At 46.2% G+C, this 21940-nt stretch overlaps 2 protein-coding genes across 6 annotated transcripts in view; one reads left to right on the top strand and one right to left on the bottom strand.

Moving 5' to 3' along the window:
* The window catches only part of SH3GLB2 (SH3 domain containing GRB2 like, endophilin B2), a 27624-nt gene extending 27495 nt beyond the window's left edge, over positions 1-129 (bottom strand). For 3 of the 4 annotated variants that reach the window (XM_085312050.1, XM_085312051.1, XM_085312052.1), the window contains exon 1: positions 3-129. In XM_085312050.1, coding sequence (XP_085168176.1) covers positions 3-65 — 63 coding nt within the window. In that variant the 5' untranslated portion in view covers positions 66-129. The remainder of the gene's footprint in view (positions 1-2) is intronic. The other variant, XM_085312053.1, reaches the window with a different exon arrangement.
* A 478-nt stretch (positions 130-607) lies between these two features.
* On the top strand, positions 608-21537 carry MIGA2 (mitoguardin 2). 2 transcript variants are annotated; one of them, XM_085312047.1, is made up of 16 exons: positions 608-706; positions 2216-2456; positions 3040-3235; positions 4340-4452; positions 8896-9013; positions 9542-9681; positions 11219-11336; positions 11524-11624; positions 12251-12366; positions 12787-12859; positions 13570-13656; positions 14270-14368; positions 14931-15065; positions 15785-15838; positions 16836-16952; positions 17611-21537. In XM_085312047.1, exons 2-16 carry the CDS (start codon positions 2361-2363, stop codon positions 17809-17811), a joined length of 1764 nt encoding a protein of 587 aa, XP_085168173.1. In that variant the 5' UTR covers positions 608-706; positions 2216-2360; the 3' UTR covers positions 17812-21537. The 2 variants fall into 2 exon arrangements, with proteins under 2 accessions (XP_085168173.1, XP_085168172.1); XM_085312046.1 differs by having other exon boundaries at positions 3025-3235.
* The last annotated feature ends 403 nt before the right edge of the window (positions 21538-21940 follow it).

The following is a 21940-nucleotide window of genomic DNA, read 5'->3' as shown; positions in this document are numbered from 1 at the left end:
ACCTGCACGGCCCGCGAGAAGAAGACGCCCGCGTCCGACGCCAGCTTCTTCACGTTGAAGTCCATGATGGGCGCCGCGAGCCGCCCCCGCCGTCGCGGCGCCGCCGCGCAGCCCGCCCTTTATAGCGCCGATCGATGCCCTCCTCGCGCCGCGCCGCTGCCTCTTAAAAGGGCCGCGGCAGCACCCCCCCCCCCCGCCACCACCGAGTGTCTCGCAGCGGTTCTCCAGCCGTGCGGGCGGCCTGGCGCGATAAGCGGAGGGAGAAAGCGTTGCAGGAGGCAGTAGGCTGGGATCTGCGCTCGCCGGGGAGCGACTCAGGAGGTGGGGCCGCTAGCGGAGAGCACGGCCCCTTTAAGCAGGGCCCGTCGCCTCGAGCGGAGCTGTCAAGTGCCACCGAATGGGCGCTCGCGCCACCCCACCCCTTCCCGCCCCGCGGCCGCTCGGCTCTCGCCGCTCAACCGCACTCGCCGCCGCAGCCCCCGGCCGGGCCCGGCGAAGCCACCCGATTGGTCCTCGGGGAGGCAGCTCGCCGCGCGGATTGGCTCGCAGCGCCGGGGGGTGGTGTCCCCGCCCCCCGCCGCGGCAGGCCCCGCCCCCGGCTAGGGTAGGCTGCGGCGCGGGGGAAGGAGAAGCTGCCCTTCCGCGGCCATGGCGCGCGGCGGGGGGAGAGGGCGCCTCGCGGGGCGGCGCGCGCCCCCCCGCCACGGTGAGTGGTGCCGCCCGCGCTCCCGTGGGGGCCAAGCCGGGCGGGCCGCACCATCACTGCGGGGTGGGGGGAGAGGGGAGCGACCGGGTTCTCTCGGGGACGAGGACTCCCCCCGCAGGGATGCGGGGGGGGGGGTTGTCCCGGGGTGCGAGAGGTCCGGGGATTCCCGGGCTTCGGGGGCACCATGGACTCCCCCAGGCAGAGCCGATGTGCAGGCGGTGCAGGTGGTAGAGGGGATGCGCGGTGGGGGGGCGGAGGGCCCGGGGAGCCCCCCCCCCCGGGTGCGTGGGTGCGAGGAGCTCGGGGAGCCCCGGCCGCGCCCTGGGGAGCACCCTGCGTGGGACATGCCTGGCACCGCGCTCTGGTGCTGACACCCCCGTGGCCTGGGTTGCGGGCATCGCCTTGCCCTGAGAGAGCCCCCCGGGGGGGGGCAGGGCTCTGGCGAGCTGCCCCGGGACGGTGGGATGTCCCTGGTGCCGCGCGCGTCCCCCCACCAGCCGGACACGGTAACCTCCAGGCCGGGTTCTGTTCCCAGGATTTCTCACCGGCCGCATCTCCGCTCTGGGCGATGCGCTGCGTTTAACCTTGCACTGAGAGCCCATCATGTGAGCCTGCTCCCTGCTRGCTCCAGCCACCTTGAGATGTGCTTCCAAATGTTTCCAAATGCGGCTCCCAGGTGGAGTCAGGCTCTCCYGAAGGGCTCTGAAATCTTGGGTCTAAGGTCACTGCAAGCGTGTGGTCAGGTAGGAGCAGGGAGTTATCAGGCAGCTTTAAAGCACAGGGTGGGTTTAGCTTGTCAGGGTGGGAGGACACCGGAGCACGGCCCGGGCTGGACCGCAGGCTGCACGCAGGTAGGTGCAGCGTCACCCGGCTGCGGTGGACGTGGCTCACGGGAAAGGCTGGCTGGGCAGAGTGACAGGGCCAAAGTGTTTCTAACTTTGTTGCATTTAAAAGATACCCCTAGGTTTCAACAYGTTCTTTGGTAGCTCCGTCCTTGACGTGAAGCATGCCAGTCCTCCCCAGCTCCCAGCACGGCCAGCAAAGCTCTGCTTAAACCCTCGCTGCTTTGAAACCTCTGGGCACCACCTCTGGCTGGTGACTTTTGAGTAGGTCTTCAATGTGGTCACAAAATTGAGGGGGAGCAGAGTATTGCCAATTAAAGTGTACACATGGTTTTTTGAAATAARGAGTTTTTTATGTGAGAACTGCAAAAAAATTCCCTGCAACTGCATGCAGCCACTTTTGGTGCACATGGAAGTCTCTGGCGTAGTCTCAACTATCAAGTTCAAGGATGCTTGGTCCCCTGGGCTCCTGCTGTGAAGCAGTTTGAGAATTCGCCCCCATGGTTAATAGGAGAAGCAGAAACTGCTGCTGTCTGTGAGAAAACACTTTAGCTTTACTGTTTGGTGCTAACTATGTTACTGCTCTGAGCCTGGTCTGAATTCAGAAGTGCTGCACAGAGATGTGTGGACATTCCCTTCACTCACCTATTTCTCTCTCTTTGTGCAGGAAGAGGATTGCTGGATGAAGACTAACCCTAGGACTCAGAGTCAGATGTCAAAGGCAAGTTGGGTTTTCTTGTGAGCAGCTGACAGCATCTACAAGTCCTGTTCCTTGTGGTGGCTCCCGAAGGTGCCGAGGTCCTCATTCAGACATGGCATTTCAAAGGACAGAGGGGATGTCCATCATCCAGGCCTTGGCGATGACTGTGGCGGAGATCCCCGTGTTTGTTTACACGACATTTGGACAGGTACAAGAAGCAGAAAAGGCTTTTTTTCTGTCTGGTTCCTTGGATTTTCTCTTTGGGGGTGGCCTGCCCAGAGAAAGAAAAGTCAACTTTAGTTGAGAGGGACAGAGGCACAGTGGGGTGATACTAGCAGAACTTGACAATTTTCATGCATCCCATCCAAGGAGAACCTTTGGGTTCAACCCTTCTCATCTTCAAAGGCACTAAAACAAAATTTTGGTTTTAAAAATGACTAATATATTTCCCATTGGTAATAATGCAACACTTAGGGCAACAAAGCTCAGCTGTATAAAGGGGTTTCAGAGCTGGATCTGGATAACTTGGATCTCATCTGTTACGGGCTGTAGGCAAACTTTTCAAGGTGCACGTTGAGACTGTGTTCTCCAGGCTCTGTCAAAATGAGGCTACACATTTTCTTTGCTATTAAGTAGTAGTTGTATAGTAGGGGATGAGTTTTGTGGGTGGCAGAGAGAATGCCAAGGGGTCTGTTATGTTTAAGACTGCTTTAAAGATAAAGGGGTGGTGGAATTAGTTTTTCATTGTTGCTCTTTCATATCTTTTGTGTTTAAAGTCTGTCTTCTCTCAGCTGCGGCTCTCTCCAGGCCTGCGTAAGGTGCTGTTTGCCACAGCTCTCGGGACAGTTGCCTTGGCTCTTGCAGCTCATCAGTTGAAACGTCGTCGGCGTCGGAAGAAACAAATTGCTCCGGAGAAGGGTGGCATTAAGCCTGGAGGGATAACAGTGCCCATCTTGCCAACTAGAAGGATCCCTTCCGTGAAGAAAGGTTGGCCTTGCAAAAAGGGGGGGGAACCCCAAAGCTTTAAGTGAGAGTGCAAAGAGAATATTATTAAAGTAGCATTCAAGGAAAGAGGGTGTACAGGGAGCGATGGGATCATGGAYAGTTGCAGGGCAAATGAGAGGAGAGGAAGACAAAGCAGTTTCTGTGTAGTGCATCAACACAAAATGAAATTAAGAACCTGAAACAGAGTGCCATGGATGCAGAGTTAGTGGAAGAAAGAGAGAGACCCTTTACAAAGGTTTGTAATTCCCATCCCCCTTYGCACAGAAAGACTATGGACCTGCTAGCCATGCTCTCCCCCAGCAGTAACAGCTGCGAGCATGAGGTGACCTGGTTCTGTATTGATCTTGGCAATGCTGGGATGACGCCTGACCCGTGGGTCCTGTGCACAGCCGCCTCGGTGGGGCTGGATGGCAAAGGAGGTGGTGGCGTGGGATGGGCTGGGGATGTGGGAGTGTKCCTCCAGCTCCGAGCTGGGCTCCCTGACCTTGGGCAACTTCTTCACCTGCTTGTTTTGGTTTTGGGGTAAGACTGACCCAGCTGCCTGCCAAAGCACTGTAGGGATTAAGCATTAATGTTGTGAATGTATGAAAATCTTTCAGCGTGTTTAATAATATCCAAGAGAGAACCATTGTCTGTGCGGGCAGCTGCTACGTCAGTGCTCTGCYGGGCCCAAGGGAAGCTGGAGGAGTTTGTCTCCTTGATACTTTCTGTTTGTACTTGCCTTCTTTCRTCCACAGAGGTGAATATTCATCCCACAACCCCACTGATCCTGACTTTCTCAATGTCTTAAATAGAGAATACAGCAGATCCATGACTCATTTCCAGGTGTTGGATGCTGCTGTAAAGTCACACTTGACAGGGTGCTGTTCCCCTCCCTATTCACAGTGGCAGCAAATCCCTTTTGCTTCGTACYAGGTTTTCCTGCAACTGCAGTAGTTCCCTACAGGAACTGCGCTTTCTTGCAGGGGCCACATGTGCACTAGTGCTTGGTGGGACAGCAAGTGGCAGGAGAGCCTGCCTCCATTCTCTGTGTGCATAGGCCAGCAAGCCTAAAAGCCTGTTTTTGTGTGACCTTCCCAACTGCAGGATACTCCAGCAAGAGAGTCCAGAGTCCTGGCAGCAAGAGCAATGACACACTCAGCGGGATTTCCTCCATTGAGCCCAGCAAACATTCCAGTTCCTCCCACAGCCTTGCCTCGGTAAGGAGCCTTCTTGGAGGTGCTGGGAGAAGCAGGGCTAGTAGGTSTGTATGTACCTACTTCTAGCAAGATCACTGTGTTCTTGAGCTTGCACTGACCAAACCTTTGAAAGCAGAACAGGTTAKGGTGTAATTAGAGGGCAAGTCCCAATAATAACTTCACAGTGACTGTCTGGAGTCAGGATTCAGGCACCTGACCTGAAATCAGAGCAGCATCTTCCTGTGGCCAGGAGCCCTGAGTATAGCCCACTTCTTTACCAGTTGTGAGGGGCCGCAGCGGGGGGGACTTGCAAGTGGGATATGGCCGTGATCCCTCAGGGCTCTCCCTGCTCCCTCAAGGAGTGGGGCTGGGTTGCAGCTGGGTCTCAGAGCAGTAGGGTAGCTCATCTGCTTCCATCCATGGCAGAGGTTTTGTGTGGCTCAGCAGCCCCCTGGCTAGCACAGCCCTCCTGCCTCTATATGGGCTGGTCACAGGTTGACCAACATGGAGCTAGAGCAGGAGACCACAGTGGRTATTTCAGAGGATGTTTTGGGCTGTCCTGAGCTACCAGAGACAGAGAGAAAACTTTATAGCACTTTATAGGTCTTAGTTTGGATTGGAAGCTGAGAAACGTGGGCACTGTAACCTGTGTGGATGCTCAAGTCCAGCAGGGATGCTCTAAAGGTGCTTAGAATTGTATAAAACTGYTTTTTAAAAGCAAGTTAACTACCAAAACCAGCTAGCTCCATTCAGGAAACGGAGCAGTGCGGGAACATGGCCTCGCAGTTTTTCTACCTTTTCTAAAGCCAAGAACAACCTATAAATACAGGTATTTCTATGATTCTATGATTTCAGGCTTGACTAATCAGGAGAAGCCATAACTGCTTATTTCCACCTCTTTGGGACCAAAGGCAGAAGCACTGGGGAGCCTTTGTGGCTTCAGTCCCCATTGCTCAAAACCTCTCATATTCCCATGGGAGTAGCAGGCAGCACAAGCAGCACTCCGCTCTGCAGCTTCGTGCACAGCAACATACCTTCTTGGCGTCACCTGCGGGAACACCCATGTGCTGTGTCAATGTGAGCCGAGACTGGTTAGCAGTGCTGGGACAGGAAAGGGAAAAATCACCCCTTTGAAGGGAGCTATCTGCCAGCAAAGCCCTGCAGTAAGTGCAGGTATTGCTTTATTTTAGCTTGTCCTGCCTGGGTAAAACACTAGAAACTGGCCAAAAACTCCTGCTGGCCGTGGTGAGCCTCCAGCAGGCGGCAGTGTTGGCACAGCGCTGGGCGTGCGGTGCTCGGCGTGCGGTGCTCTGTGTGCAGCCATGCGCTGGCACTGCCCTGGGGGAACTGGGATAAAGTGGGAAGGTTCCTGAGACATGTCAGTGCAGACCAGGCTGTATCCAGCCTGGCCTTTCCTCATCCAGATGCTCTCACATCCATTTAATTCTCCTGTGACCTCTCCCTTCCCCGCAGAGTAGTCAGGGCTTTATAGCACTGAAGTGTCTTTCCCTTTATTCAGACCCGAGGAGGAATTTGCTGATCAAATGCAATGTTTACAGGTTATCTGTAATCTTGGCAGATGAGAAACAATTACAAAACCAGCAAACCAGCCCTGAGCTTTGGAGCCACTGTTTCCCAGYTTACCTAGTGAATTTGGTTGTGGCAGAGGGGTGGGGAGATAGYAGCAAAAGCCTGCCCCTTTTAGCTTTGTAACTTTGGCATAATCCGTTGGGGGACATAACTGCTGACTTCCATGACAAGCAAATGCACCAGTTCAAAACCTGCTATCCATGTTTGTGAACTAGGATCTCTAAATTTTTGCTGAGATCCAGGTTAGAAAACTCTAAATTCATGTTTTCCACTACTTATGCATGGGTGAGGGTAAAAATCTAGAAAGAATTCTCTTTCTATACCCATTTCTCATGGTGCAGGAACAGAGTTTCTGTGACGTTGTACCTGTTACTTTTATGTTGAGGGGGAAAACAGCTCATCTTTCACGCAATTGCAGTTTCTGCATGCTTTCCTCTGCTTCCCTGTGTTCTTCCTTGCCATCTGGTAAATAAGTCAGCAGCAGTGAAGTGCTGACGTGCAGTTCTGGATCTCAGGGTGATTTATTAACATTCCACAAAGATTAATCGATGGAGGAAGGGCAAGAGCACATCTGTGACCTCTTCACTGTAGCTTGTTCTCTTAACATCAGGCTCACATTTGGACGTCTTCCACTAAGCCATAGGGACTGGAAACYTTTTCTTTCTGTCTGTGTTTAAATTAAAAAACCATCTTACACAGAAGYTGGGATTTAGCGGAATCTGAACGCRCTGTGTAGGTCACCAGCATGTCCTGGCTGGGACAGCTTCAGCCTGAGCCAGGGCTGAGCWCCAGTTCCTTAAAGGTTGGGAGACAGCGGGTGGGTCAAACAGTTTCTAACAGTCCAGTACATTTGCACCTTCTTACCTAGTTGAGGGAGAAGATAGATCTAATCAGACACGGCTGTTTTGGAAGGCAGTAGAGACCTCCAGAACTGGCTTTGCATGGCCGTTTCATCGTAGATGGAGTGAGACAGTGTCCGGTTCTCCTCCCCAGAGCACAGCTGTGAGCTTGCAACCCTGTTGCTAGCATGCTCTGGCCCCTTATCTTAGGCTCWGGGCTTGCACAAATAAGGTAGGTGGATTCCCCCTAAACCAGAAGGGTGATCTTAAGCACTGTAATTACAAAGATGTAATAAAATGCCTGCTTGAGATAAGAGTTTCATATTGACCTAAAACTAATCCACAAGTTAAGGRATCTTCTAAGAACCCTTTTCATAAAATGACTATCCAGATTTTCACCAGCTCTTCTGAGCTGGAGGAGCTTCTTGAACAGCTTGGATTGAGCATTTTCTTGTTGTTGCAGCTGTAAGAAGTTGAAGATTAAATTCCCCTTGCCAGAAAGGTGATGTGAATTAGTCTTTGGGAACACTTTTTTTTTCCTTCCATCTCGTTTTGAAGCAAACTGAGTGATCTCTTCCCTTCTGCTTCCCTGTCCCTTGCTACAGAGTAATGCCCCAATTTGTTTGGCTCAGCCTTTCTTAAAAAAAACAACTCTGGAAGTGAAAATTCAGATTTACCCCCTTCCTCTCTTTCAAACTTCCCCTTCCCTGAAATCACTTGTTTCTCTTTGTTATTACTAAGCAGTACTTTGCCAAATTCCTATTTTCCCATTATACGAGACAGTTCATAGTAGTCATTCATTGTATGATGAGAAAAAAGCAATCTGTGTTAAGCTCTGGGAGGGAAAACAAAGTAAAAAGCAGTTTAACTGATACGTTTGACATGATATGGCTGCCAATAACTATCCAATCACAGGTTATGCAAACACTGAGCATTGATAGGGTTTGAACACACCATTTTGCTGTGTCAGACTTAAAAGACGTTTATGCACCAGTGTGAAATTTGGAGGTTGAAAAGTTGCAATGTGGATTTTAGTGCTCAGCCCTCCCACGAGGAGGCCTGACTACAAGGAGGAGAGCAGAAACTCCCCTTGCTGAAGTCTTCAGCTGTGTTTTTGCCAAATATCTCTTCCTTTGTTTGGATTGTGGTTGTTTCTCCTGCTGTCAGCTTTTTCTTTTTTCTTTTCTTTTTTTTTTTTTTTTTTGAGAGCTGGGGCCAACATGTACTACCTATCAAAATCCCTGTGCCCTTGTAGCAATTGCCTTGGAGTTTTCTGTGGCTGTTTGTCTCCATCAGTGCTATCGTAGCTGGTGCTTACAGCTGTACAGCTGGTGATGCTAGTGATGCCTCACTGTAAGTTGGTTCGGAAAGTATTTCCCYCATAGCTCTCTGAGCTTGCAGGCATTGTTGTGCTGAGTGGAGAAGGGGGGGTACTTCTCATCTCACCTGCACCTCTCCATGCTTGGCAGCTCTTGATAGTGTTGTGCAAACCCCAAAGAGAAAGGGTTGGTTTGAACAGGATCACAGTGATAACCCACTGTCTTTGGGGGCAATCCAGGAGATAGAGTGAGCTAAGCCAACAGCTCCCTACTCCTGCTCCGATGTTTTCTTCCTATGGCTATTTCCAGCCATGTATGTTGTTACTCCCCATGCCCTGTCTGGTGCTGCCAAAGATCTMCAAAACCAATTCAGCTCCCTGAGCCAGGAAAAAGAGGATTGTTTTTGCTGGGTTAGAGAATTGAACTGGCTCATAGAAAGGCCCATGAGCTGGCACAAGGCTGGACTGCAGCTGAAAGCAGGGTGAAGGTTTTCAGATGGGCTCAGCTGCAGGTGGAATAGCAGCCTGAACTGTCAATACCTTCCRCTTCAAAAGCAAGGGAGTACAGATACTGGGCAGTCATTGGACATGGGGAAGGGGAAGTAGCTTATCGTTCAGGTTTRCCTGGTTGTGGTGGTTGTAGGGTGGTTTCATTGCTGATTCTGCCCTTAGAGAGAATTCAAAAGGCTTTTGCTGCTCCTCRCTCTCTTCCTGCAGATAGTAGCAGTGAATTCTTCGAGTCCAACGCCAGCATCGGCAGGTCTGTGGGAGGCCCAGGCAACAACGGATGCTGGAGCAGCTGGTGATTCCAGTGCAGAAAGCCTCTACGTTCAAGGTAAACAAGAACAAGGGTAACTTCACCTGGGAGGGTCATTCCTTTTTGCAAGAGCAGAAATAGTATGTGAATTCTCATTGAGTAATACTGGCACCATGTGGATGTGCCTCTGTGCTCAGATCAGAAGCTCTCTCCCATCCTCGACTTAAACTCAGGCTCCTGATAGCTACAAAATCCCACTTGCACTTAGAGAACAACAGATGCAAGTTTCCCTGTTTCTGTAGTGAATAATTTCCTTCCAACCTACTGTTCTTCAACAACAGGTCGTCCATGGCTCTTGTGCAGAGAACAGTATTTTGAAAGTAATGTGGTCAATGTTTTAATCATTTTGGGGGTATTCTTGTTAACTTCTAATCCAAATTAAACCACATTTAACAAGGGAAAGGACTAGAATAAATATAATCTTCCTCATCAGTTTGGGAGAGGCTTCCCTTTTTGCTGGACTCCTGAGTGAGTGAGGACTCACTGTATCACTCTGTTCCTACGCGGTTCTGTGATCTCATGGCTTGCGTTTGGTCGCATCGCCAGGCATGGAGCTGTTTGAGGAGGCCCTGCAGAAGTGGGAGCAAGCRTTGACCATCCGGCAGAGGGACAATGCTAGTACCAGCACCCCGATACCCTGGGACAGCAGGAAACACCAAGAGTCCATGTCCGAGGACATCCCAGAGGTAGGTCCTCACTTTTCTCTTGCTTTTGCCAACTGGGGAATATGCTGAAAYGTCAGACTGGATATTAGAACCAGTAATGAGTAGGAGATTAAACACTGAAAAGCAAATTCAAGACAGCGTTGGGCCAGACTCTGTTTAAGAGCTGTCTGTATCTGCAGCTTGCTTATCCAGTGTGAGTGGGTGTGTTTTTAATTTCTTCTTCTTCTTTTTTTTTTTTTAATAAGTCTCTCCCCCTCACTCTCCAGTGTTTCTGCCCACCTTCTAGAATCAACATTTCATGTCAGTTGCTGTCATGTGACTTATCAGACAGCAGTCTCATGTAGGAAAAGGGTGTAACAAATACATCACCTGAGAGGAAAAAATAGCTTTTTGCCTGGTGATGTTGTGTCTCTAGCTTACCAACACATTTGTAAGTGGAGATCTTGATTGTTGCTATTGCTTCCTAGGGAGCTGGGAGGAGAAGCAGAGGCCAGCTGCCTCTGTGCATTAATGAGTAAAGCTAAGGGGTAACTCGGCAGGGGCTAAAYGTGCCATTTGCTGAGCAAATGGGGCAGGGAGACGGGTAGCTCCTTCTACCTACAGCTGCAGAGCGAGTATTTTAGGACAGTACCCTGTTGTCTTGGACCTGAGGACTATGCTGGGAAGATAAAAGGGGAGATCCAAACTAGAAAGGCTCAGTGGTGACCACAGAGCTAAAAAGAGAGCAGCTGTAACCCAGGATTAGGAGAAGAGCTAAACTGCGAACTCTGCAGGAGTCTGTGTTGGTGAAAGATGTTCCCAGGCTCTTATAAACAGGGCCTGRTGCACTAAGTATGTGGGATGTTTGTCTTCTGTGGTGGATAATATTTATCCRTGTCGAATCTGGATTCTCTTCTTGCTGTCTCTCCTTGAAGCGTCCTATAGTGTTTCTACAACTGCCTTAAAAACAGTTGCTTCATTATCAAAACAGATTTTATGCTTCTTGTTAATGCTTCTGTCTGCTGGGTGAGATATTCATGCAGACACAGGGGTATGAAGGCAAGATGCTGCGTAAGTTTTATTATTCTCCTTCATTTGTTTTTGTCCCCCTGTCCTAACAGCAAACTTTGCTTATGCCCAGCACCTTAATCCAAGGACTCTTATTCTGTTGTCCAGCTCTGGATACTCTGTTGTATTCAGTACAGAGTTTTCTGATATAAACAAATGTTCCCTCTTGAAATTAGGTAAAAGTTGCAAGTAAAGAGAATTAAGTGATCTGTAATTCTTTAAAAGGCCTGTTTTTCTGGATGGCAGGTTAAAGTTCTTTTTTTCTTTTTTAAAAAGAAAAACAAAATATACTGTGAAGCTAAAAATGCCAGTGTTTGTGTAGGCTATGTAGAAGCTTCTCTCTTCCCTTGCATTATTAGCTGTATTGTAGGATTAATGAATTCTGATTTTTTTTAACAGTTAATCTCCAAGCTGTAAATCCCATTTAACTGAAAATTTCTTTCTATATTTGTGCTATCAAGCTGTCTTTGTCCGGTGAGATAATTAACAGTGGCATTTGTGTATGTTCAAGGAGGAGTCCCAGAAAAGGGAGTTTGCTGAGAAGCTGGAGTCCCTCTTGCATCGAGCCTATCACCTGCAGGAAGAGTTTGGGTCTTCGCTTCCATCGGACAGCATGTTGCTGGATTTGGGTGAGCTGGGTATGGGTGCTGGGTTATGGACTGCTTTTCTCTATATATTTTTATGTCTTTTCTATAAGCCTGGCAATGAAGTGGTGACAAWAGAGCTGTATGGGAGAGTGAGAGGGAGAGCGCAGTGGCCAAGAGCAATAATAGTCCATATAGTCTCTAGCACATACATTTTTTCCCTCTTCTCCAGAGAAGACTCTAATGCTTCCATTGACTGACGGGTCACTACGTCTTCGGACAGATGATGAAGACAGCTCAATTTCTGAGGACTCCTTTTTCTCTGCGGCAGAGGTGACTTGAGTTGCCAGCTGTATGTAACAGACCAGCTGCTGGGAGGGGAGCCACAAAGACAGTGGATCCAAATGCATCTTGCTAGAGGAAGATGATAAAACATGGAGCAGCAGCCCCAGGCTGAGGCTTTGGAGGTTCACGTTGGACTTTAGGAAAAGCTATTGCACTAGAAGAATGGTGCAGCCCTCCCCATAAAGGCCTGGGACTGTCACTCCCTGGAATTTTTCAAAATTTTTCTGGACCAAACCATGATTGACCTGATGTTGGCAGCAGTCCTGCTTCAAGTGGGAAGTTGGCCTAGAAAACTCTGGAGGTCCTTTCCAACCAACACTTCCATGTCATTTTACTGTCTACTCTAGAAAACATGCCTTAACAGCTAGAAAAGTACTGTAAATCTAACATAATGTGGCTGGGTTGTGTAGATGTTTTAGAGGATATTGAGCTATGTCAGGGATGAGGCAACTTTAAAACTGGTGGGCAAAGAAATATCTTTGCCTGAAATAGTTGATACTTACAAGAGTTTGCCAGTTGAAGAAGGCACATCTTGCTTGTGCGCAGTCTTTGCATATTTGGAAATACTTAACAAGATCATTTTGTTCTTCCCATGTCTCCTGCTGTCTTTACAGCTCTTTGACTCTCTTCATTTTGAGGAAATACCATTCCATCTTTCTAAGCCAGTAGCTGCGTATGAAGAAGCTTTGCAGTTAGTGAAAGAAGGGAAGGTTGCATGCCGGACGCTGAGGTGAGGTGCTGCGTGGAGCCTTGGGTCATTGCGTCAAAGCTCCTTTCAGCAGTGCGGACACAGTATTTGCCTTAGAGTAGCCCTGAAACTGGAATAATCYGGTGGGGCAGGGGGCTCTTAGCATCTTTCCTGCTGGTTTGGCTCTCTCAGAGGACTAGCCCCAGATTTTAGGACATGCATGTTAAGAAATAGGGTAGTTGTCTCAGGAAATCARTAGTGAGAAATATTAACTGTTCTGTGTGGCTGCACTGTAGCAGCCTTCGGAGAGGCCTTGTGGCCCCCTGGTGCACTGTATGAAAGGGAATGTAGTTGTTACTTTCTCCTAGGGAGAGACTGAGATTTTTTTTAGGGGTCTCAGGTGTTAAGCAAACGGGTGTCAGGAGAGCTGAAATGTATGTAATCCTTCCCTTTTCCCTCTAGGACAGAGCTTCTAGGCTGCTACAGTGATCAGGATTTCCTAGCGAAGCTGCACTGCATCAGGCAGGCCTTCCAGGTAAGAATGCCTCAGCCATGCTACTTGTGGTTGGCTGTCCTCAAGCTGGCGGGTTCTCGTGGCAAGTGGCTCTCAGCAGCACCTTCTTCTCTGCCACCCATACAGCAGTGAAGCCTTTCCCCCTCTACAGCAAGTAAAAGCAGAAACAGCAGCAGTAGCTCAAGCTACTTGTTTTGCTCTGTAATCCTGGCCTGATCAATTTGATCTGGAGAGGGAGAGGATCTCCTGTTGTCCGTGCCCAGCTCCACAGTGGCTATATGGCTACTAACTTTGTTCATTACAGTTCTGGGAAGGGAAAATTTAGGAAATTCAGAGCTGTACCAAAGCTGCTGCTTCCATTTGGGAGATTTCCACACTAACTRGGCCAGATTCAAACCTCTGCAGTGGAGGAGCAAGGTTCCTGTCTCCTCACTCCAATTCCCTTGCTTGCRAAGTATTTCTAGAGCCTAAACAGAGGGGTCTTGGCCCCTACTGACAGCCAGTGGCTCCCATGCCTGTGTTATTGCTGCTTCCAGTCTTCCAGCCTAATTTTGAATTTCTCCATGGAGAAAGCAATTTTGCTTTCTGGACTCCAGCCTGTTAAAGGCTAATGGTACTAGTGTATGSAGCACCGCACTGCTTTCTATTCTGTTCTTTTTTTTTTTCACTCCAAACTCAGGATTCACACAGGCCAAGGAGTTCACAGGAGAATTCTTGTGTTCCCTTTGCAGGAGCTACTGAAGGATGAAAGCAACCAGCTATTTTTTGGGGAGGTTGGGAAGCAAATGGTGACAGGACTAATGACAAAAGCTGAAAAGGTAGGAAGTTTGTATGATCACTCAGCTGTGTCATGTGAACACAGGGAGTTGTGTTCCTCCATTCCATCCTAGAGCTGTGCTGAAAGGAGAACACTTCATCTTCTGTTCTGGTCAMCATTATGAGAAATAAGATGTATGTGGTTTTGTTTAACCAGATTCTCTTGTAAGTGGCTCTGTGCAGCTCCTGTCCACAGCTCGATACTATGCCTCCCCAGGAATATGGGAGAGGGAKAAGATAAACCACCTTTGCATCAACTGTGTGCCAGTTCTCAGATCACTGGTTTAGTCACTAGACATCCTCTAAACAGGGAGATGGTGATTTACACAGTGGAAAAAGTGATTCTTACTGGAACCACTTTGTGTATAGGTGCCTCTAACCACTTCCTTGAAGAGAGTTGAGCAATATAGGTGTTTGCAGTCACAGCAGCTGAGCTGGGACTGTCCAAGCCTCTCAGAAACAATTCTCTCTTTTTGCAAAGCATATTTCGGCTAAAAACTTTGGCCAGGGCCACTTTTTTCTTTTTTTTAAACTCAAAATTGATTGGTCAAATTTTGGTGAAATGTCCACACAAGTGTCACCTTCTGATTCCCCCCCYCTTCTGCTCTCTCCTAGAATCCCAAAGGTTTTCTGGAAAGCTATGAAGAGATGCTGCATTATGCACTGAAGCAAGAGACCTGGCCAACCACTCAGCAGGAGTTGGAGGGAAGAGGGGTTAGTAAAGACTTTCTAGAAAATTGCAGGAGTTGGAGTAACCAATATGTAGGAATGGTTCAGGAGTGAAAGAACTGCTGCTGAAATATTATTTTGCAATTGTACACTGGAAGGTGAGGGAAGTATTGGGATGTTTAAACTTCRTGGCAAATCAGGGTATGTAGTGGACTACTCTAATATATGGGTAAGGAATTGCTTCTAACTAGGACTAAGATTGCCTTCAGCAATGTCAGCAGTGACGGATTAAAAAAAAAAAAAAAAACAGAAAAACCCTCAAAGCTCTGTAGAGCCAGTTTCTTGTGAAGGGCACAGCTACTGTCTCTAGCTATGTAAGATTTGTTTGCCTTTTCCTGGACACAAGATTAGTAAGCCCCTGGGCCAGTCCCTCTCTGATGCCCTGAGTTCTGGCTACTGATCTGAATGAACACAGTTCATCCTTTTATGTCCATGGCAAACTTCTGTTCATTCTGTTCTGCAGTTTCAAACCAAAAGAATAAGTTCATCTCCTAGATGGTCCCTTTATAAGCCAGTTTCCTTTACAGACTCTTCTGTTCTCTGGCAGGTGGTGTGCATGAGCTTCTTTGATATTGTGCTGGATTTCATCCTCATGGATGCTTTTGAGGACCTGGAGAACCCTCCCTCCTCTGTGCTGGCTGTGCTGCGCAACCGCTGGCTCTCCGACAGCTTCAAGGAGACGGTGTGTGAATTGGGTAGACCTTGCTGAGAGCATGAGATCACAGTGCCCAAGCTAGAGAAGGGTATAACTTCAGCTGTTCTGGCTGAGCTGAATTTTCCCTTTAAAAATAACTTGCCTTCCTAAAACTCCAAGCAGCAGACTTCTGGTACATATAAATTGTTTACAGGAAAGCTTTCCTTTGAAAGCAGCTGGGTTAGACTTATTTCTCTAGCAGCCATTATCAGTGATGCATTGGAGATGTTAAAAGATAACAATGTATATTTTCATGAGTGAGAATAAGAGGATCAAAACATGGGGAAAAAGTATTTTCTTTGCAGCTGGCCAATCATTCTGGTGGTATCTCAGTAGATGCTGAGGCATGAATAGCAGCACTTTCTTTTAGTCCTGGGCAGATGCAAATATAAGAATAATTAGTTTTGAGGATGGAGAAGATGCTGGTTGGCAAGTACCTTACAAGAGTTATCTGATTACAGTCTGCATGCTGGGGTTTTTGCCAGCTGTGCCAGATTGTATTAGCGGTCTTCAAACACACTCTGGCTGATCTRCATAGGATCTGGACTGGCCAAATTTGCTTCCAGTTCTCTTAGATTTTGTAACTAATTTTAGAGTTGTTGGCCACAAAAGGGCCATCACGCTGGCAATAYGTTGGTGAATGCTTTTTTCTTCTTTCTTTTGGAAAGTAAACCCAGTAGGTGACTGTCTCTCTTCCTTAATTGTAGGCCCTAGCAACTGCCTGCTGGTCAGTTCTGAAAGCAAAAAGGAGGCTTCTGATGGTAAGTAAAATAAATGAAAATGGAAAGAATGTAGTGTAGCTGAAGCTGAAAAGATATAACCTGAGTCTTGCCTTAATACAACACCTAGGTGGTCAAGAGTGAACTGAATCGTATTCTTTGTGATGCTTAGGAGCGCTGGGGTTCTGCTGTCATGCCTTTGCCCCAGTACACAACAATTCTTACTGAATTAGTTCTGAGTTTATTCTCCATTTTTCTTAATGTGAAGATTCAAAAAAATGTTCCCTACGTGGTATTCTGTCTCCTTGCTTACAGTTCTGTAGGAATAGCCACAGAAAACAAGGACTGCTGTTGAATTGTAGTTTCCTTGCTGGCAGTGCAGTGCACTCTTGCACTTCTCTGCTTCCAAGCACTGCCAGTTAACCAGCTTTTGCTTAATGCATTTCCCTTAAACCTGTGGCTTCTTCAGGTCTCACAGTAGATGAGTTCATGGACCTGGAGAACAGGAAACTGCAGCTTCRCAACCCCAGTTGTGCCTCAGGGCCTGTGGCACCTGGCAAGTTTTCAACTCCTATCTCGCAACCAGATGGTATGACTGGGTTTGCCTCGTGAGATGATGCAAAGCGTAATGAGAGCTTTGGAAGGTGGCCTGGCACTATCATGCAGTAGCTCTGTTGGCTCTTGATGTAGCACTAGTCGCTTCATTCTGGAGAAGCTTAGATATTTGTATGCTCTTTCTTGTGTTAGACCAGAGACTATAATCTCCGGTCTACAAAAACTGCCTGATAGTTGCCTCCAATTTTCTTCTACTTACTTTTCTCCTGGAATAGTAGTTTAGAAACACRAATATAGAAAGCTCTAGTAATCCTTCAAGGGTTCTAAAAGATAAATGTAATTCTACTAGAAGAGATGTTCTGTGTAGCTCTTGAGTTACTGAAATGCTGTGCTTTCTGGCATGGAATTTGGTAGATTATATGGAATAAGCTGGTAATTTTGTCTGAGAGCTGAGAGATATCAGTTTTTTCCTTCCTTGTGGCAGGTACCAGATGGCTTTATTTCTCATTTCTACTCCGTATCGGAGCATGTCAGTCCTGTTTTAGCCTTTGGTTTTCTGGGGCCCAAACAGCAGCTATCTGAAGTCTGTGCTTTCTTCAAGGTAAGCTGACTTTTCTGTACCTTGTCTATGTGGGAGTCCTACTGTCCTGTGGCTTAAAGCTTACAGATTGGTGCTTTTGATGGCTTGTTTTGACTGAAATACTACTAAGAAACTTGGCTCTGTACAAAAGCCTTCTAAATATCTCTGATTTTTGAAATGCAGATTGCTGAATTAAGGTTGATTAAAAATTCCCATCATGTTTTACCATGGCTGATAGCAAAAAGAGGTTTGATGAGATCACTTTGTACCATTGTATTGGAAAAGAATAAGGGTATATATGCATATGCTGAAAGAATAAGTTGCCTAAGAATAAGTTGCCATGTGCATAAGATGCATGTGCATCTTACAACTTACACATTTGTTCATAAAACCTAAATCCATTTTTATTGTTGATGAAATTGTGAGAGGCTGATTCTGCATTCATAGAATATTTGCAGTGGATAGTGCCAAAGAGATTAGTATTGCATTTCTGACTTTAGGAGCTCTGCTGTCCTGTATGATAGCCACAGAATAATACACAGCCTGAAGTGGATCTTTACTTGCTGGTGGACATGCAAAATTCCTTATAGGATTCTCTGCTTGCTGCAGTCCAGGCAGTTGGTATTGGAAAGTGTGAGGGAAGGTCTCCTTACTGTCAGCCTTCCTTGTATCTTTGCAGCACCAGATAGTACAATACCTGAAGGATATGTTTGATCTGGACAACGTGAGATACACAACAGTTCAGTCGCTGGCCGAAGACATTTTGCAGCTCTCACGACGACGCAGTGAGATCCTCTTGGGGTATTTGGGCACTGAGACCTCCCCTGAGATGAATGGCACGCTTCCTGGTGAAAATGAACCACTAAAAGAGCTCATCTGACATCAATCAGGGTGGAAGAACAGTTTCATRCAAGAACACTTTTCCTCACAGAAGTGGCTAAAACTACCTACAATGGTCAGTGGTGGCAGCAAGACTATCTCAACACACAGCAACCTGGTGGGACCTTCTGCTTTCTGTAGCCGGTAGTGTTTGCTGGGATGGATCCTGGACCACTTGCCAGCTTATGGTTTGAATTTCTTCTTTGTTCCATCTTCCTGTTCTTTTTTATTATTATTATTATTAATGTATCATATGAACCATGAACTGCCTGGGCCCAGATTTTTGCCCCATTCTCTTGAATGGGGCAACGTAYGTACTTGTTCCTCCCATGCAGTATCTGGGAGATATTTCCTGATGTTTATGATCACATGGGGAAGCAGGAACATCACTGGTAAATTCTCCACTTCACCTTTGGGTCCTCAAAGATAATTTATGGGGATTTGTTTGCTTTGGGAATTTTTAACGTTATTTCTCTGCACATGAGATGTGTAGACACATCTCTACAGACATTACTGCTGATTTTATCTTATGTTTTAACACATGCAATGTGACTAGCAGAGATTTTTTTCTCCCAGTGAGGAGGAAATACTTCTGTAAAGCACTGAAGTAAAATTCAGACTTACATAACCAGTCTGAAGCGCTAAGGGAGTTGGTCTGCTTCCTCTGTGTTGCTGTTCTTTGCAGGCCAGATGACTGGCTCTGTATTGCGGTCATCCTCACATAGGAGCCTGCTGAAGTCTGTGTTTGTTTCTAAGGCAAACTAGTGTGAGGAGGGGGTGGATTTGTATCCTGCCTGTGCACGCACAAACTATTTAACATCCATCAAAGTGCCTTGCTCTGTTTCAGAATTGGCCAGTAACAGTTTTCATGAAGTACACAAGAAGAGACCTGAGTCTGGTGTTGATTGCTGTTATGCATAAGGCAGTAAGAGATGTAGCTGTTGGATGTGATGCAGAAAAATGATTATGTGTGCGAGTAGCTGGAGAGCTGGGGTCAAGCTGCTAGAGAGGAAACAATTTCTAATATGTAATTCATCTATAGTAAAAAATATAATATAGTTTTGGGTAGATACTAAATGCATGTGTAGTGTGTCCTTGCAGTGCTGAGAAGGGCTCTGCTTAAATGTTGTGATAATGACTTCAGAACTGGCACCTGAAATCTGGCTGCTTTTGATCGGTGCTGAGTTGGATGCTAGTGTAAGGTAGAAGCATTTGAGTGAGCTGGCCTTGAGGCAGTCCTGGGTTTTGTATGAGACTTGCAGTGATGTGCTTAGTCCTCTAATTATAATGCCGCAGATGAAGGCAGAGGGTGCTGCCTGCCTTTTCTTCTGTTTTGGTTCACATATAGTCCCAAATCCCAACCTCAGATTGACGAGGTATTCAGGGAGAAGAAAATGGGGACTTTCACAACACAAGGCTTCACTTTTTTTCCAAAATGATTTGTTACCCCTTGTGTCTATCCCAGGTAATGGGCATAAGTCTTATCCAGCTATGTTTTTGTAAGAGGAAAACYTAAGAATCTGGAGTTTCCGTAGAAGGGGAAAGTCAGTGCATGGACTTGGAGAATATAAATCTTTTCTTTTTTCCTCTTCAGATCTCTGAAGTGAATTCTACTGCTAAAAGCAGGAAGGAAATAAGCAGGGAAAAAGTAAACAAGAAGGTATGAAATGAGTAAATAATGCTCCTGAGACTCTTGCAAGAAGGCAAGTGTAGAGCACGTAGCACCTGCTGCTCTACAAGCACAACAGACTGATGTGGCATATCCTGAAGACTAGATTAATGCAATAAATAAGAAAATGATGAGGTAAAGTCAGGAAGACTAGTCTTTGGTAAAGCTTCATGCAATAAACTGTTATGAGAAGGATTTAAAGGACAGTAATTGAAACTAGGAGAGGTTTCTGAGGTGTCTTGCTCCTGCCATCATGCAGTGAAAAGAAGAAACAGAGGATGTTGTGTTAGTATGTCATACCTGTTTCAYGTGGACTGTGATTCAAAAGTATGTTAAATTCTGAAAGCAAGTTACTTTGCCAAAAATATTTTATAATGCTCTGTGCTCTTGTATGGCTGGTTTAGAAGAAAGAGTAACTTCAGCAGCTTTGTATAGTAGTTAAGAAGATGCTAAAATGTGAATATTAATGTAATAAGCTAGATTGTAATTCTAAAGAATCAGTGCTGTTCATTTCAGACTTTAGAGTTGTTTTATGTGTATTTATTCACTGCTTTGAATGTCTTTAGGCCTTGGTGCTTGGGGCAGCCTGCCTGCCTTGTGTAAGGACAAAAACACTGGTGGCTGACTTTGGTCTTTTCACGTCCTCACAGGACAGGATACTAAAACAGGGTCTCCATGAAGCAAATGCTAATTTGCCTTATGGCTTTTTAAGCTAAGAAAYGGTAAATTCTTAGTCAGTCAAACGGAAGTAAGACAATTCTATTACGGTTTTATTCTCTTCCTTAGCCACTATTCCAAATAGGTATGCTGCTCTTCCAGTGAAGGTGAAGAGGAATCTTCCTCAAGAGCGCTTAGAGCTTTTTGAAGGTTGAGTTTCCTCCCTCCCCCTGCCAACACTAACTTGTTCCTGCAAAAGCTAAGAAGGTCTGCTGAGACAAACTGATTTTTCCCTTTACTGGGGAAGAAGTGARGGTTTTCTGAAAGTCCCCTTTGTATTTTGTTACTGCTCTTTCTCCCTCCCCTAGTAAAATGCATTGCAGCTAGAAAGGAAAAGCAAAAGAAAGAGGTGTCTGCAAGCTTTAAAGAATGCTGTTCAGATCACTGGGTTCAAAAGAGGTGTTCCTGTGCAAGAAGCTCTCCCTGACCTGAAGGGTTTGGTAAGTAAACTGCTGCATTAAGCTCCTCCCGACGTGAACCCAAGTTGGAGTTCATGCTGTTCCCACTGACCCTTCCAGAGCAGAGCTTGTCTGAAATGGCAGCCACCTCACACACATCTGTTTTGCAGGGTAGAGTAAAAGGTTATAGCTGAGCACTTGTCTGCCCTCCAGCTTAGTAAGGTATCACTACATGTTTTTTTTTTTTTAACCAGCATATTGTGTTTAGAACAAAGGAAATACTTCAGTATTAGTAGCAGATGAGATATATATTTGGGTAGAATCTCTAGAGATAAGGTATTTGCCTCTGTTATAATGAACCCTTATTCTCAAGGGGTTAAATCATTCTGGGCTGACACTTGCAAGATTTTAACACTGATGGGGATTTAAAATGGCTTAGCGGCTATAAAATAAAATCTTTCAATAGTTTCTGAAGAGAATTCCAAATATGCATGACTTTCAATCTTTATGTGGAGGTTATTTTAACAAGCTTCACTAGTGGTTAAAGTATCTACTCAATACTTTAGTATGTATTTAGAGACTACACCAAATGGCTCTAAARGGGTCTTTATGATCTTTAAATCACRATTATATTAATAAAAAAATTATGAAGAAAAACCTACTTGTTCTATGTATGAGATCAGTGTGGCTTTGAAGAGCATGACTTGTGCTKCCTCATACAAGGAGGTGGTAAAGCAGAATTTTATTTACCCTTTTCAGTAGAACATTCCTCTGCTATATCTGAAACTAATGAATGTAAACTTGTGCCTATTTTTATTTGCTTTCCTAAAGGTGTAAAGATCCCGTTCTTGTTTCACTTCTTTCTTTTTCTTTGCAGCTATTTTTTTAAATACCTCTAATCTTAGGATGTGGGCATTAAAACAAGTCAAATAAAACTTCACAATCTTGTTTTTTATTTCTAAATTTGTTAGTGAGGCTTGCTATAASCTCTCAGTCTCAGTTTTCTGATTTAGATGACAGTTCTGGAGATACCTCTTATGTTAGATGGCATAAAASAAGGCTCTTTCTTCCTTGAGTCAAAATGCTAAACTTAAAACAAGTAAAGTCTGAGGGTTTTGTTTGCATGGGTAGTCTTAATGGTACTATAAAGACAAGTCTTTAGATGAAGGGAGCTAGAAAATAAACAAAACAACTCATTGTACTTCTGGCAATGGTTGAAAATTCTGGCGTTACATTTTTCAGATTTCTTTTTCAGTAGTGGTTTGATTGTGTTTGGGTGTGGTGTGGACTATGCTAGCAAGCTGTGATAGAGTGATAACAGAAATCCTAATAAGGGGCAGAATCAC

Source organism: Rhea americana, unplaced genomic scaffold, assembly GCF_003343005.1.
Source record: "Rhea americana isolate MKP2758 unplaced genomic scaffold, rheAme1 scaffold_357, whole genome shotgun sequence".
Lineage (NCBI taxonomy): Eukaryota > Metazoa > Chordata > Aves > Rheiformes > Rheidae > Rhea > Rhea americana.
This window is presented reverse-complemented; position numbering and strand designations above follow the sequence as displayed.